This window comes from Bombus fervidus, chromosome 5 (genome assembly GCF_041682495.2).
Source record: "Bombus fervidus isolate BK054 chromosome 5, iyBomFerv1, whole genome shotgun sequence".
NCBI lineage: Eukaryota > Metazoa > Arthropoda > Insecta > Hymenoptera > Apidae > Bombus > Bombus fervidus.
This window is the reverse complement of record NC_091521.1, coordinates 1463349-1480744: the sequence shown is the minus strand read 5'-3', so window position 1 is coordinate 1480744 and position 17396 is coordinate 1463349. Positions and strand designations below refer to the sequence as shown.

The window sequence follows — 17396 nt, the reverse complement described above, 5'->3', positions numbered from 1 at the left end:
TCGTTGGGAATATAAAATTATTATTCTCGTTAATTTTACAGGGAAGGTTCCCAAAGTCCCACATCAAGAAAAAGAAAAAGATTTAGACGAAAAAGTATAGGTGATGATAATTCAGTTGAAAATCACGAAGCTTCGAATTCAAGTGACATGCCTCAACAAATGAGTGTCCCTGCGCTTGGAATTGCACCCGTAGCAGATGAAAAATCACATGCAGATCCCACAGATTCCATTGGCAGGTCAGCCTTAATGACGCAGCTGACGAAACCTGCCGATGAAATGTTACAGGTAAGCCTCATGAAATTCGACGTTGAATTTTTACCATATGTGATCGTATATTAATTGTTCACCAACGTCTAATAGAAGCTGTTGTCTACTGATACTGTTTCTTTCGCGCGTTGGTAGAGCAAATGATATCGTACTTAATCCTACTATTTGATGTCATATCTACTTGATCTTATAGAGTGGAAACGGTGCGATACATGATTGTAATAATTCACATAATGTTTTATATATTTTGACAACATTTAAATAGATAAATGATACAAAGAGAAATGCTGTTTTTTTATAAAAGGATTTTTTCCCTCAGTTGCCGCTAGAAAAACCCGAACCAAGTGATAATCTCATTGAACCAAAGTCTGAATATCTCGAAGATCCAGAAGAAAGCGTCGAAGATCTGACGCTGGATGACGACATGAATGATTTGAACGAGATGGAACAAGATAACAATAGGGCTGGCCCATCCCACGACCCCTCCCAGCATCCTGGTAAGTTGAACAATCGTATTATTTTTATATTTTATTTATTCTTCTTTCGTTATAACGTAGTAGCGAAATACAGGGTATTTTGACGAATTTACGCGATATGTGAGTCGATTTCAAATTTTGTGCGCATACGTTTCGAATTCTCGTTTGTTGTCCAGATATATACTTACATAATTTCACGCACGGCGAGTTCCCCATACGAAATTAAGCGAGAAATGATACCATGTTGTGCAGACGTTATGCATGTATGTAGTTCAGCAGCAAAACTTCGATTCAAAGAAACTTTGAATCGAAGCATAGCTGCTCTCTCCATCTGAGTGAAATAAGCTTGATAAAAGGATAGGATTTATATATACATACATATATATGTAAACGTATCACGCTAACATAGGTTTATGAATTTAAAATGTAAAATTAAATTAGAGGAAGGGACTCGTTCATTAATGACTTGAAGTTCAGTTATGCGAACGTTTCGTGTTTTTTGTTTGTTAAATGTTAAACGGGTCGTGTAATGATCGGCCGACACTAGTTTGGGTTTCCTCGTTGCAGGTGGGGGGGCGGGAGCGCGGTCTCGGTCGAGAGGGAATTTGATGGGTGGTGATGGCGGTGCCCTCTGGGCGTCTCATTTCCTCGAATGTAAAAAAGGGCCGAATATGAGGCGGCTGCGCACAGATGTTGACGTAGGCGCGTTGCTTAAATCGCTGGAAAAAAAACAGGGCAGAAAGTATAGTATAGACTCGGTTAAAATGTCCCTGGATGCGATATTACAGCAGGGAGTTAGCACCACTCAGGCATCAGAGATGTACGGCATTAATCGTTCAACCCTGCAATTCTATTTGAAAAAGTTGAACGTCGTCAGGAGGAGATGGAGACAACAACCTAGTAACCTGATCCAGCCTAGACAGCCTTAGTGTGGTGTATGCTTTTACGTGTGTAGTTTATATAATGTCCGATAGTATCGAGATTTGTCAGTGAATAATAATATGCCATTGATCAACAGTGAACCGTTCGATTCTATTCTGCTCTGTTTTCTTGTATTTTCATTTCCGCGTTTCATTATAAATATATATATTTATTTTAGATTTTATATATACACACATACACACACATTATATTAAAAATTGGATAAGTGCCCGAAACGAACTACAACGTAAGTGCTCGCTAGTCATCCCCACCATTCGGGGGAGGGTTCCCTTCGATATACTGCGAAGCTCGATAGTGGAGTGGCGTAACCTCTGAATCGACTTTAAATATCAATGAGACAATTACCAATTCAATGATAACACATTTTTACTTTTTTTTCAATTAAACTTCTATTCTGATCATTTTGATTAGCACGTTGACGCCATCGCCGATATTCATGGTTTTCTCTGTGAGGTGGCGCCCGAATGCACGGTTTGCTTCGTGGGGCGGCGCAGGGTCACATTAGACTGTTCGACACGACCACAATTTTTCAACTTTGATCTCAATTTATAGCAAAATTACAAAAGCTATACGATTCCTGTTGGGTTCAATGAATTCCGTGGATTTCAACTAATACATTGATATACAATAGTTTGCCAATAACAATTTGCATGTATCTATAAATGTTCAGTAAAGCTGACGGGACCAGCTTTTGCTCTAATTTTGTACTCCTTTCAATTTTTCTCAAAAAGTAGAGGTCTGACGCGAATTCTGACCATCGCACCCAATTCTGTGAACATTTTTCTGTAAGAAACGTTCATAGCGCGAATCAAAAAATTTTTCAATTCCGCACAGGAAAAATAGTCGAATGACGAAAATAGTGTTAGGTTACGTTAAAATTTTAAAATGGACTGACAAAAGGCCAGTATGTATGCTAGCTACTTCCAAAAATCACAGGTGTGTTATTATAAAAATAGTAAATTAACCCCTTAACCTACGATTTACGTTGGAGAATTTTGGGCCGAAAACGTAAACAAGCTCGCGCAGCCTTCGAGCCATTCGCACGACTTGTGTAGTACGATGATCGGGCCAATCGTAAATATATTACGGGCGATATCGATATTGGTCTTTTTAATTCATGCATTTTATGCAACAAAATAAATAACGGGAAGAAACAATGTTACGTTGACTATAGGATCAACATAGCCGAATCATTATTGGAGAATATGCCAAAACTGAATTATAGAGAACGAGGACAATTACTTTCTATTATCTATTATCTAGATATGCCAGAGAGACTGCACGCGAAACATTGGGCTCATTTTCCAAAACACATTGACCCAACAGCATTAAAAATAGGGACCGTCAAAATCTTGTAGAGTTTGGCAAAAAAATAAAAAACGTAGAGAAACAACGTGGCAGTGTAAGAAGTGCAAAATTCCCTTACATCTACCAGAATGTTTCGAATTGTATCACACCATTGCAGATTATTAATTTTGTATTACTGATTTTTGTATAAATAAACATTTTGCAGTACTTGCATCTACCACAATTATTGCATCAAGTTGTAATTACTTATCAAATATTGCACAAATATTTATAACTTTAGGAGGGCGCCGCCGCTAATATTTATATTTGGCCCGATCATCGTACTACGGGATATGCCTGTAATATTTACGTTTGGCCCGATCATCTACTACGGGCTATGCCCGTAGTTGTAGGTTAAGGGGTTAAAGCCAGACATTTTTTTATAATGATGCTAAAAAGGGGGTTGATCTATCAGATGTCATCCTATTATAGTTATTTGCGTAGAACCGTAAAATAGTATAAAAAAATTGTAATAGAATTAATATGCGGGACTTGCCTCGTAAATGCGTGGTGTGTACATAGGAAATGGGGTACTAAAAGTATTAAAATCTTAAAATTTCGCGAAGAAATTATTGATCACCTTTTAGGTACAGTGAATCCCTACAGAGAAGAAATGCCAAGTGAAAATGAAGTACTGTCCAAAAAACATTCACATTTTCTGCAGTCGTACCAAGGGCCCGCGAGCAAAACGAGACGGCGGTGTAAACAATGTTATAAACGCATTTCTAAAATAAAAGGTAGAGAGTATGCCGCGAAAAAAGCCAAAAAAGTAACAACATATTGTGATCTTTGTAAGGGCCAGCCGGCACTCTGTCTAACATGTTTTAAAAAATTGCATGAAAAAAGGAAATAATTATGTTAAGTTTATAATATTGAATTGTTATGTTTTTATTATTATATGTCTGCTTATAATGTTGAGATAAAATAATATAAATCTATTTTGTACTATCCGTCTTGTGAAATACATGTGTGACCCATTGGCGATGCACGTCCCGCTCCACGGGACAGACGTGTGACCCGCCGATGGTGCTCGCCGGCGTCGACGTGTTAAAATACGGTCAAATACGGTATACATTAATTTACATTTACTTATTTAATATATTTGTTATTCTTTTAATCAGGGGAACTTTAGAACTACATTGGTGAAAGTTTCACTGAACAAAATTGAAAAATGAAATTCAATCGTTGCATTAGCATTGTCTCATCGATGTCTTCATTCGCATTGTTCTTTTCTTCATTTGGCAAAATCTTGAATCGTATCTATCATTCTGATTAATAACTTGACTGAATTCAGATTTTTGGGCACTTATTCAATTTTTACGGTATATCTTTCCTTTTTCAATAAAGACTGTTCATTTTTATTTTACTACACCGCCATAAGTAATTTTTTATTTTCTTATTTTTTTCGTTGATGGTACTTATGCGTGTTTTCTTGCAATTAATTAATTTTTTTGAATTGTCAGAGAGAGCAAGAGAGAGACAGACAGAATTATTGTTAGAAAACGTCCTTACACATATCGCAGGTTTTTTCAAAGTAACACAAATGTACGTGATGTTTCATGTCGCGCGAGCAAAAATGTTTAATTTTTTTAAATTGTTGTCTCTTTTTTTATTTGATCAATTTTGTGAAGTACTTACGTAAGAAAATATGGGCTATAAATTTGATTTATTTGACTCTAGATTTTCGATTACTGCCTTCTTACAAATATCGTCATGTACTGAAAGAATCACATGCTTAGTTCTTTCATTATTGTTGTATATTATGCATATTAGAATGACATATGTATGCACGTTTAGACGTAATTCCTTTTCTTTATCGGTACATTTAAACAATTTTCAAAAGCTGAGCTTCGTTGTGAGGACATCAAGGGTACCGATAATATCTAAGCAGTATATTGAAATCTCGTTAATTGTTCATTGCATTTTGTAGTCGTGTCATCTTTGTTATAGAGTAGTCATTACAATTTATATTAATCACCATTACTGTGAAAACTGAAGTACGATAAGGAGTGTACAAAATGCCAGACTGTGAAATAGCTTGAAAACGATCAGTATTACTTTGTCCTAAGTGTTATCGTAGTCGTTTAATTATGGAAGAAGTATTTGAGATATATCAAGAATTCATCGTACATTCTCATATGTATGTATGTATGTATGCACGTGTGTGTGCGTGCGTGCGTGCGTGCGTGCGTGCATGCGCACAACGACCGTAATGAGCTTAATACGTTGGTCGTCCAGTGTAATTTGGCTAAGTTTCCCGCGGGGCCCAAATTCGACCGTCAGTATGCAGAACTTAAACACAGCGATAAGCGGGAATTCACTGCTTTATCGCCTTCGATCCATTGTAAAGAAAAAGTTTAGTTCCGAAATGGAGAAAGCGATAAGCTTTCCAGTTAGAGTATTCAGAGGGATCTCATGGCAGATATCTCAGATTTTTCATTTAGTCGAGAAGTATACTTCTTGCGAGACGCACATCAGTGACATTTTCATCCTCAAAATGTTCAGTAGACGGCGTGAAAATATATTTGAAAGCGAGGAGAATAGTATACAATAATGAAAAAACTGGTATCGACAAAAGTGACCTGATGGTCTTAAATGCCACTACGATACGGAAAAGCATCGAGTGGTATCGGAAATTAGCACTAAATTTACTCTTAGGAACAACTATAGTAAATGCTCATATTGTGTACCAAACAGCCACAAACAAAAAAATACAGATAAGAAAATGTCGGGAAATTCTCGTTTCCGAATGGTCCGATGTGTCCTCAGAAAATACTGTGCCCGACAACCATCGGAAGAAAACGAGGAAGGTGTTCCACCATTTGGAGATTCGTAAGAATCAGCAGGGCAAGCCTATAAGAAGGATGTGCGCCCTATGTTACGAGAAGAAGAGGCAAACTGTCGGACGCCAAGAAGCGAGAAAAAACGTAAAAAAAACTACAACATATTGTTCGAAGTGTTCAAAATCACCCCAAATGTGTTTGGAATGTTTTAACGAATATCATGCGACATAGCATAATATAATATTTTATCCAGAATATAAATTAATGAAGAATATGGTATATAATGTGTTTTTAATATTTTTTATGTTGTATATCCTATATATAATATCCTATATTTAATTAACCTGAACAAGAAGAGCGTCCCCCATATTTGGATAATGGGCCCTTACGGAAACATCCGTCACCCAGATATGGGTGAGGTGGCGACCAACGTGTTAATAAAAATGTAAAATGTTACTTGCGGAACTTCATTCTCGCAACAATAGAGGGACACTGGGATGTTAGGGGTTTGTTGTGCTACTTCACACTATATGTGACACTGCCGAGTGTACTTATTCTATAAGAGGATATGTATGAGATTTCTGATATCACCGATACCCTGTATTTCACTACTTCGGATAATTCCAGAAGTATTTTCAATGTTCTTGTTTGAATATGAGAAGAAGCTAAGAATAATAAAGTTATCCTTTGTTCCTAGTATTTTGTTGATTTTTTGATGTGATAACGCACAATCCATAGCGATTATATAGTTATTCTTTTTTTCTCCGTACTTAATTTCATCTTTTGTTTCATATATAGAAAGTATTTGGTGTGTACTATTGACATCAGAAGAAAAAGATTTTATGAGTACGGTTGTTTTGTTTCGTTAGCAGGTATAGGTGCGTGGCATGTTACCGGTGACCGAAGTAACGCGGGAGGAGTTGTGGGCTCGGTGGCAGGAGCTCCCGGAACGACAGATGAAGTCTTTCTAGCAGCTCAGGAGGCCGCGCAGGCCCATCGCGACTCTCAAGGTAGGCTCACCCATATCATTTTTTTTAGATCCTGCTCGCTGTAACAATAGGCACTCGCGTTTGACGCAACTTTCTCTTAGTTACGTGTTGATATTTATGTAAAACTAAAAGCTTTGATTCTGTCAAATATAATCGAGATCATGTAGGAACAAATGAGTAAATGGATATTTTGTTAATGTATTTACGATTTATTTATTTGTAATTTGCTTGTACAGTTTCGTTCATTATTGGATAAGTCATGAATCAAGAATGGTTTTGTATAAAAACATATTTTGAATTTGGATAGATTTTTCTATAGAATAAACAAAAATGATGCGAGTTATGTTAGGCGTTCAATTGCAACAAGTGCCTATTGCGCAGGTATGACAGGACTTACATTTTTTTTCACTGTCGAATAACGTGGTTCAACCTAGCAGCCGGGGTCCGTTCAAGAGTAGCACGGTCTCTGAAAGAGCTTTTTCATTTCCTATACAGGGCATGTAGCTCCTTGTTAATTTCAAAGTTCCTTGTATCTTTTTCAACCTTTTTTATTTTTATCGCGATACCACGTTACGAGGTTAACATAGGATTCGCCACCATCGTTTTACTTCTATTCCATCTTCTGTCGTTTTTCGAACTATCTTATGGTTTTTGGTCGGTGGTGCAAGATATACTGGCACACATTCATGTTTATAACAGTTTCCGTTACATCTTTTCCCTGTTCCTCTCATTTTATTCTGCGGCTAGTCTTTATCGTTGGCCTCGCAACGCGATATTGCACGACCTCTCTCTCCTCTGCGAGGAAAACTTGGAACGTACGGAGGAACTCTCCTCCGCGACCACCGACCAACGGAAATACGAAACTCCTCGCTTCTTTCATACCGCGTGCGTAACGAGCAAGTAGTTGCTATGTATATACATACAGGTATGTATGTATATATACCCTCTCTAGTATAATCGGTACTGTGCCTTACTTTCTCGTTAGTAAATTATCGTGGTTACGTATATTTTATACGAGAAAATAATACTATTAAAGGAATAGGTTAGGAGAATGGTACGTGTGTGCGCGTGTATGTGTGTGTGTGCGCGCGCGCGCGCGTATGTGAGATAACAATAGGTAAAAGATCCGTGTAATAAAGGTGTTTGCGTGCCCTAGTTCAGAAAGTAATAAAAGCGATATTTATATTCTGAAGTTAGGTGTGTTCTCCTTTTTAAGCATCTATCTATTGAAAATCGTATAGAATTACGCATAATAACGATGTATGTGATTACCCGTGAGTTACGCGCGGAATTTGATGCGGATAGGCAGTCTCTCCAAAGTATCTCTCCAAAGTCTTAAATTTGGTGTACCTTTTCGTACCGGTTAAGTATGAGAATATAAATGTATCCTTTGCACTTTGCATAGAAGTATTATTTCTACATTTGATCGTATTTATTTTAAGATGGGCATTATATAACTATGTGGTCTTAACGATTTCATTGTTCGATTAGATCAGCTCTTTTCATATCGTTGCATCTTTGGTTCAGACACACGTGAATATTTGTATAACGCAATCAAGTTAGACGTCAACCAACCTTCCATATTAGGTACTAAGAAACGTGTACTAAGAAACGTCTTCAAAAAAATTCGAAGTTCAGGGACCAAGAGATTTCATCAGAGATCATGCAGATCCATAAAATATGCGAGAAACGCAAGAGTACATGTTAGAAGTAATGAGTACTATACGCTTTGCCCAATCGAGCGTTCTAAATGCTATTATACGAAGGAACAATACTTATTTCTATCTATTTTTTATTTAAAGCTCTATTGTTAAAATTCGTAACTTGTGGATGGTGTTCTAGGATCAAAAATTGACTTGTAATTTCATTCCGTTGAAATGAAGTGCGTATAGTATGACAATTCTTTTATATCTTAGTTGATGTAAGATGATAAAATTATAAATTTTCAGCGCAATAACTAAAATTTTTGTAGCTAATCAAATTGTTTAATTAAAGAAGAATTTATTATATCGCGACAATTCATCTTAAAACATTAGGGCGATAACGATGCTGGAACTTCAAAGCATTAGCTTGATTTTAATCATTATTACGTATAACATAAAGATTTTTTTCTCTTCTACAATATATTCAGAAAAATTATGTTCCATATATATAGGTAACTTGGCGAGGTTCTAGTAAAGATCAGTTTAAACGCAATCTCGTATAAATTGCTTATAATTAATATCCTAAGTGAAAGGATTAATTTGAATTTCATATTGTTATAACGTAGGGCATTTTTAGTACTCCACTTATTCGCGAACGCGTATCGTATGTGCAGTTTCATATATTCGTCATAATGGTTGGAATTACATATTACTCTGATAAATACGAACCTTTCACGACTGTCCAAGCTTGCGTTGCGGTCAGAGTACACGTGAGAGCTTGTGGAGTAGGCCTTTGATACAGCGAGTGGAAAAGGTACTCTTACATTTCTTATGAACGACGCCCAATATGTATATATGTGTATTTGGTGCACTTTTTTTTGTTTTAAAAATTAATACATAATAAGATACGTCAAAAGTGTACACCATATTTTCGTGAATAGAATTTGAGTATCATATATAAATTATTGAACAAGGCTTAGGATAAATGTACGTATTTTTCGAAAATATCAATTGCAAGTTAGTATTGTTTCTGTATAATATACGGCATAACATTGTAATAATAGAACAGGCAATAGAACTGATTCTTAGAATGCTCGAAGTAGGTTAGGTCGATTGTTTGCGCGGTATAACGTTTATTATCGGAAGTTGCCGCAGCTTCGTGGAAGTAAAATATGTACTCACTTCAGATGATAGGTTACTTTGGAGTTCAATAAATTTACAGGAGTATATAGTCGTGATGTTAAGAATTTATACAATTAGTAATTAACGACGTAATTGAACGATTTGTCGATGTTACTCGAGAATTATCCAATCGAAATGTATTTAATCGCGATTTATTAAAAGATTTAGATTTATTAGAAGCTATACGAATTGCAAACATGTGACGATAACTTCTATTGTTTGAGATCGACAAAGCACAGCTCGTTAGATAATTTTCGAATATGTATATGGGAGTAGGGAAGAGAAAGGGACAGGAGGTAAAAAAGGAGAGTAGAAAAAGAGGGAAAGGAAAAGAAAAAGATATACGTGCAGCTGTTATTTCCTCCGGCTGATGCATCTGCTGTAGTAAGTATGCAGCTGCTGGTGGCAGATGCAGCGCAAAGCTGCTTCGTGTATACGCAATGGGCGCATAGTATGATGACATTGAGAAATGAGAAAATTAAACTGGCAGACCCTTCGGTGCGAAAACTTCTTTCGCCATTCCTTGTTCAACAAATTCTCCGGGATACGAACCGTAGTTTCAGTATGAAAGAAACCTTTTTAGAACAGAATGAAACGAAAAAGGAGAGATATTTTTGGAGAGATCATTGAGGATTTCGATTAGCGGTAACAAATTTCGATATACGTAGCAGAAAAAGAGTAGAAAGGGCAATATTTTTCACGCGAATACGGTAAGGATTTCCGCTTGCCGCTTTTTTCTTTTTTTTTTATTATCGTCGAAGGAGGCGTTAGGTGAGAAACGTAAATGGTCGCCTGGAAAGGTGATCCTACGCGGGAAGCAAGGTAACTTCGGAGAGAGAGGAGCGGCCTCTCTGTCAATGCTAGTTCTTGATTTCGAAAAAACTTGGTATTCGTTTTCTATTAGCTTGAAATCAATCGTTCTTATGAAATGGCAGGATTGTTTGTCAAATGGAATACGACCCCGCACATTTTTTATATGTTCTCACATACGGAAAGTCAATTCGTGAAAAAAGATTTGAGAAGTACTCGCATTGATGGGGAAGGTCGTTGGTTTTGTCGTCAGAGACTTGTTACCTTGAATCGATTGTTCGCGTCGAATCATATTAAAATTTTGAAGGAGCTTTTAGTTGAATATGTTTCACATTTTCTACCGTGTTTTAACACGTTCCGTGACTGACTCATGCTGTTTACGATTTCTGTTTGCGCCGTTCAATATTTCCCTTATCTGGAAAAGTACAAATAATATCGTACAAGAGATTTTAACGAAATATTAGTTAACACAATAGCTGTTGCCTTAAAGGTTGCCGGTGACTTATAAGATTTATCATATTTAACATATTCTTGAAACAACACTGGTCATACAGGAATAGACATTTCTTGCAGTTATAAGATATAAAAAGTCATATAGTAAGGTCAGAAATAAATTGAAGTGAAAGGTAGGAAGTACTTAAAGTAAGACGACCTCGTTTTTTTAGAAGATTATCACAAAAATATGAAGACTTTCAGTGGTCAGAATGTGTATAAAATTCTTCTAGTTCTCTTTAATAATATTCTCTTTTTCTTTCAAATATTCTCTTCACAAACCTTCTACCTATTTTTTAAAATAAAATTATTATTTCCTTTTAAAGATCTTATTTTGTACATGAGGAATCTACTATTATCAACACATTTTAACACTAGTTTAGCACAATATATATTTATAGGGATATATATTTATAGGGAAGAACAAGGATAAAAACTAAGAATAGGTATGAGTGAAGAATGAGTAAGTGAGTGAGTGGATAATAGGGATAATGATGTTGGTGGATGGAAGTTTCTTAGGAGCAGATGCAAACGGCGCAAACAGATATGTTATGTTATTCAGAATAATTATATATATAGATGTAAATTCCGCATAGCATGGAACGTGTTTTTTGCATCCGATATTGCGTTCGATTCTATCCTAACCAAATAGCACGCCATTATATTTAATTTGACCTAGATGGTCGGTTCAACCATCTGTCGCAACATGTACCTTTGTGTACTTGGACTCCCGGTATTTCTGGGGAAAGACGAAACGAGCTATCACACAGTTTAATCGTTTCAAGCTGCTATCTTGGCTCAATGATATTCCATTCTTCACGTTAACGCGTGCGTAGGTAAAGCGAAAAGTAGAGCCGGCGTTGCGCCACGTTATTTGCAGTGCGTAGAATATCTTTTCTGTAAATGTTGTGGAAACAAATATATATATATTTCGGTAGAGGGGGTAAAGGTAAACACGCAATGTTGACTGGCCAAATGACATTAGCATCGTTTCTATTTTGCTTTATTTTGGTAATACAGAATGTAAACGTACGAAAAGTATGGAGGCTTTTTTCGGACGGGAGATATTGTGTGTTTACCTCTGCTGTCGAAACCGAAATCAAACCCTCGTATCCTAAAGGAAAAGAAAATACCCATTTGTAGTTGTTTACGTGTTTTTTTTGTTGGCCGTAAGATAAAAAAAAGTCCACGGAGATATGTGGTAGTATAATGTGTAAGGAAAAACAATCGGACGAAAGAAGGGATTGATGCGTATTCGTGTATCCACCGCGTGTAATAACGATGCACACGAGATGAAGTCAAATTGGCTGCGTTTCTCTCGTGTACATGTCTTCATTGCGACGTAAAGCCAATCGTTGTGCGCGTGTGCATTAAAATTTCTTTAATTTCGCGGTTAACCGGATACGCCGAGAGAAACGAGTACGTAATTAGCAGTATCGAAGTATCTCAACATTATTTTTCTTTTTTTTTCACTTGTATGAACGGAACGACCCGATATGTGCATCTCATTCATTTTTTACTATCATTGTTGTTGTTTTTTTTTGTCGCGTTGTTATACATACAGTTGCTTCTACATCGTATTTTTAACGGCACAATGAGCGCACCGGTTGGCAGTGCGTCGTCGATTGGCGGACGTGTTCTCCGGTTGCACGATCCTCGCATTGGAAGCGCACGGCGTATGTTTGAAAGGTTATCGAATATAAAGTTACTCGTTCTCGTGACGAAGATGAACGTCTCGTGAATACGGCGATGGGATATGTTTTTCCTTCTATTGGAACACGATATACGTGTGTTCCTTCCGCATATTCAAATCTGTAGGTCAGTGTAACATCAACGATCTAAAAATCAAAACAAAAAAAGCACGTGTTCTTTTGGTAGCCGTGGCACGCGTGATACGCGCTGCGCACGTATTCGCATAAAAGCATGTGATACACATGCAGCGTTGAAGTCACGTGTCGTGTGAACGCGCGTTTCACGCGTGTCCAATCTTTTCCACGCGTATCGATAGTGTGTGCGTATTTGTATGTGTCTGCTGTATGCATTTGTATGCTGCGTGCGTATACATGTGTATATGTATATGTATACACGTAGCGTACATAAAACATGCATGCATACACAGGTATACGTACAATACATATAATACGATGTGTGACTCAACGTACTTTTTCTTTATCCATCCGTGTATGCGTACACTCGATAGTTCTCAATCCATTGCGTTGTGCCATTTTTTGCGTAATTCGTCTTGCATGCTACGCTTCCTTCGGTAGTGTAATTACGACTCTTTAACTTTACGGAGGTGAGCGAGCGCGATGCGTACTCGTTGCGTGAAAAATCTTGTGATTTGCCTGCAGATCAACGTATTTTTCTCGTGGGTAGTTATGTATATATACACACACGTATAAACGGTGGTGGTGCTCATTTTGCGAACGTATGTCTTCCTTTCTTGCATTTCCACGATAATATGCGAGGTATACTATAGTACGAGGCGTACGCGCTTGCACACGTTCCATTACATTTTGATTTTTTTTTAAAACTAACCCATGTGTACATAACTTGCTTCTTTGTTCGTAACGCATATAAACATCAAGTATTTAATTAACCTGATTTAAAATGCATATTTTACATGTGCGCATGTATGTTGTGTATGTACATGATACGAACGTATATCGTGTATTTACTTGCGTGCGTTATATGTATATGCAGATGTGAGTTTATATATACATATAAATACGTAGCAGGTACATGCGCGTATACGTCTGTATGTACATGCATACGTACATTCGCACATACCTACATGTATACGTAACATTTAAACATACATCTATTACACAATGTTTTCCACTCGATATATGTACTATTATCATATATCTATACTGCGTATGGGAACATTTATTTGTATACAATTGTTAATACTTTTTATGATGTTATATTTTATGGCATTCGAATTTCGTTGTACTATGCCATGTGATTTTACGATGTACGTTATTGCTATCGTTTTACCTTCCAAGTGTTTAGGCCATTTTGCGAAGAGAATAAATAAATTAAAAGGAAGACCGAAGCAGCGAGATACGAGAAGTTTTTTTGGTCACGATCGAGCGATTTCTCGATCGAGGCGGTAAACGCTCGTTTAAATTCTGATAGTGCTAATGCTACGAAAGAAGAGGAAAGAAAAACCCAATGTACTCTTCTTGTGCATTGGTCGGCTTCGTGAAAAGTGTTTTCGTTTGGCCTTTTGCTACGAAAATGCTTCGGTTCTTAAAATTTCGACAAAATTGACGGTATTGCTTCATTGCATTTTATAATGAGCAATACTTCGCGGAAACACGCGTAAAAAACGAATTTAGTGTATGGTAAAATTTGGCTCGTAACAAGTCGGATTTATTTTCCCGATTTGTGCGTTGACCATTACCGCCATGCCGTGTGTTGTGTTTCCACAAACGAATCTAACGAAGATGAATAAAGAAACACCAGAGGAAAATATTGTATAGGTCGAACAGGTAATGTGATGGTAAAGGTATTAATGTCTAGTCATATGATAGCACGATAATATAAACGAGGTAATATTTCATTGATATTAATACGTATATTTATATGCCATGTGACAATTACTGTTTCTGTATTTATATCTTCGTGCATACCGCTCATACATTTCAATTGTTTATGATATAAAATTTCTACATACGTATAATTTTTATACGTAACAAGGTTTTCATTTTGTTGTTGCTCGATTCAATTTAATTTCTGGTAAGAAGCCTATATCTTCAGTACCATCGTGAGTTGGTATATTCGTTGTACTATATCGTAATGATGCAAGATAAAAATTTACGTTTCTGATGTGATATACACATAGTTACCGCATTTTGTAGCGATGTGTTCGTTATTTTATGATATTTCCTTTGATATGGGTATCCTTATTTGATATATGCAAAAGATACCCGCAGTTCAATTTTTCACATAGTTATTTTATTGTCTCTGATATATGGAATAACTGTATCTGTCTTAATGAATTACTTTAATCATTCTTTTTAATTATTCCTACACATGTGATCAGAAATTTGTAAAAAATCATTTTTCTGACTCTTTTTATTTATTCAGCTGTGATATGTGTTGGTGTTGTGTTCATGTTTTTCGACTCAAGAAGAGGAGGTGGTCAAGGACTAGTTTTATGAAAGATTTATTTGATGTAAGAAGACGAAAAAACGTTTTGCTGTTTGCATTCATTTTCCGAAAATTTTCCATTTGAGATTTTTTGGAAATAGAAACAGCTAAGTAAGTGGAATTAATTTTACTTGCGAAATTCGATATTATAAAAGTTTTGGGTTTAGAAGTAATTTCTCCTTTTTAATTAACCGTGTTGCAATGTCAGTTGCGCGGTGTTAATTCTGCTGTGCACTGTTTTAAAAAGCAGTCACAGTTTCGTGATCATTGAAAGATATCGAATTTGATATCTTTCTCGGTGAGAGAGAAGCGAACGAGACAAACGTGTTATTGAGTTTTCCAGTGTTCACGATAAAGCATATCGGGTGTTGAAATCACCGGAAAGATTTCTCAACTTCTTCGTGGGAAAATTGCTATGTACATTAACAAAAAGGTGGTATGATAATTTTAATAATGTTTCCCTTTCCTCATTAAATTAAGTCTAACTGCAGTTAGATTCATATTTGTTATTTCATACTGTATATTTATACATCGTGTTTCTTCCTTTCCTTACATATGGCTATATTTTTGCAATCAAGCTTTTATGTGATTCTTTTATTGCTCACATTATGTAAATGTCTTGTTCTTAGCATTTTAGGTTATTTGATTATGTTCATTATTGTTCATGATATGACGATTTTATACGCATTATTTTCGTTCAGAACACCAATGATCGTTGGCTTTATATATCTCTTCTACTGTTTATGTATTCTCGATTGATGGCGATTTCTATTTATTCTAATTCGTATTCATTACCATCGAGTTTAAGGTATTGAATATTTATAAGTACATTAATGTTGCTTTTTCAACTCTGAATAATTTGAAGCGTTGACGCAACGTATGTACCTTTTATAATGTGTGTGCGTAACTCGATCGATGCTTATCACTACAATAATTTTCTGTAGTGATTTCATTCCCGTGATCTTGTTGTACTTCGACGGTACAAACGCACCACAGCCTTGCTCCTATTCTTTATGATGCAAATTTTCAGATTTTTGTTTGTCTACTTGGTAATGTGGTATTCGAAGACGAAGTAAGAATTTGTAACAAGCACATGACGGATTTGGAGCTGTGGAAAATTCGTGTTGTATGAAGACAAGTGCGAGAGAAGAAATTAAGATGTGCAGTGTGCGGTAAACGCGCGTGTGACGTGTTCAGAAGCAATCGATGAAAGTTCACACAGGTTAAGTATTTAATCTTGCGTGTTGTATCGTCACGCTAGATGTCTTACGTTTCAGTATGCTTTAATATAGTAGTACTTTTCGTAAAAATGATTGCTTGATTTTTTATTACTTGAATTGTTAATTTCTGATCCGTTGTAAACAAGTGTAGTCAAACAATCATTTTTATTGTAGTACGATATATATATATATATACTTGCGATTATTATAATACTTGGTCACGTTATAAATTGTATTATCTTTCTTTGCAATTAATTATTCCGAGGATTACAACCAATATTTACGTCTTCGCTGGAAAAATTACATCTCGTTATCTCTTTAGTCCAGATAAAATTAGGATATAGTAGGCTTTTAATTTGTCTTCTTTTATTTGCCATATCGTAATCGATTCTTCATTCTTTCATGTATTGGTATGTTGCTTGCGATACATATGTAAGTGTGACGAATACTGTCTTTTCCTCGATACAAGAATAATATTGGTAAAGCTAAAGCGATAAGAAAAGGTGTTGGGGCAATACAAGTCTTTTCTCGTGGTCGCATTCGTATTCGCTTGTGCTGCAAGATGTTGTCGTTTTTGCTCGTTCGATTTTGTGTGTGGTTGGAGTTATGGATGTGTCGTTTTGTGTGTTTGAGAAAACGTAAGAAAATTTAATAGGTATCGAAGCATTTAATCGGACTGAATAAACACTGAGATAAGTGCGTAGAGAAATTTAAAAGGAAAATTACAAGATGAATGTGCGTTCAATCTTTACCTTTCGTACTCTAAGGCGCCAGATTACGAAAGGCTGATCGATTGTGCTTTCATCCATCGTGATTGTTTTCTTTGATATAAAAAGTTGCACATTAATTCAACGTATTCAGCGACACAGTTATGAACGAATTATTTATCGACTCTCGATCGATTTTGGTAACCAGCTGTGTGGCTATGTTAAAGAGCATGTTTTGTGCGGTAATGTACGTTATCTGTCAAGTATAATCGTGAAATACGTAGGGATTTCCAACAAATTTAACGGAAAATAATGATTTACTAAAAATTTTCTATTTGATGGATACTTGATGGAGACATTGTTGTTCAATTTGATTCGAA

At 36.1% G+C, this 17396-nt stretch overlaps 1 protein-coding gene across 24 annotated transcripts in view; it reads left to right on the top strand.

The window, feature by feature from the left end:
• Positions 1–17396, top strand: part of LOC139987399 (uncharacterized) — an 89242-nt gene that overhangs the window by 4223 nt on the left and 67623 nt on the right. For 23 of the 24 annotated variants that reach the window (XM_072003614.1, XM_072003602.1, XM_072003601.1 and 20 more), the window contains 3 exons: positions 42–285; positions 587–764; positions 6685–6825. In XM_072003614.1, coding sequence (XP_071859715.1) covers positions 42–285; positions 587–764; positions 6685–6825 — 563 coding nt within the window. The remainder of the gene's footprint in view (positions 1–41; positions 286–586; positions 765–6684; positions 6826–17396) is intronic. The other variant, XM_072003600.1, reaches the window with a different exon arrangement.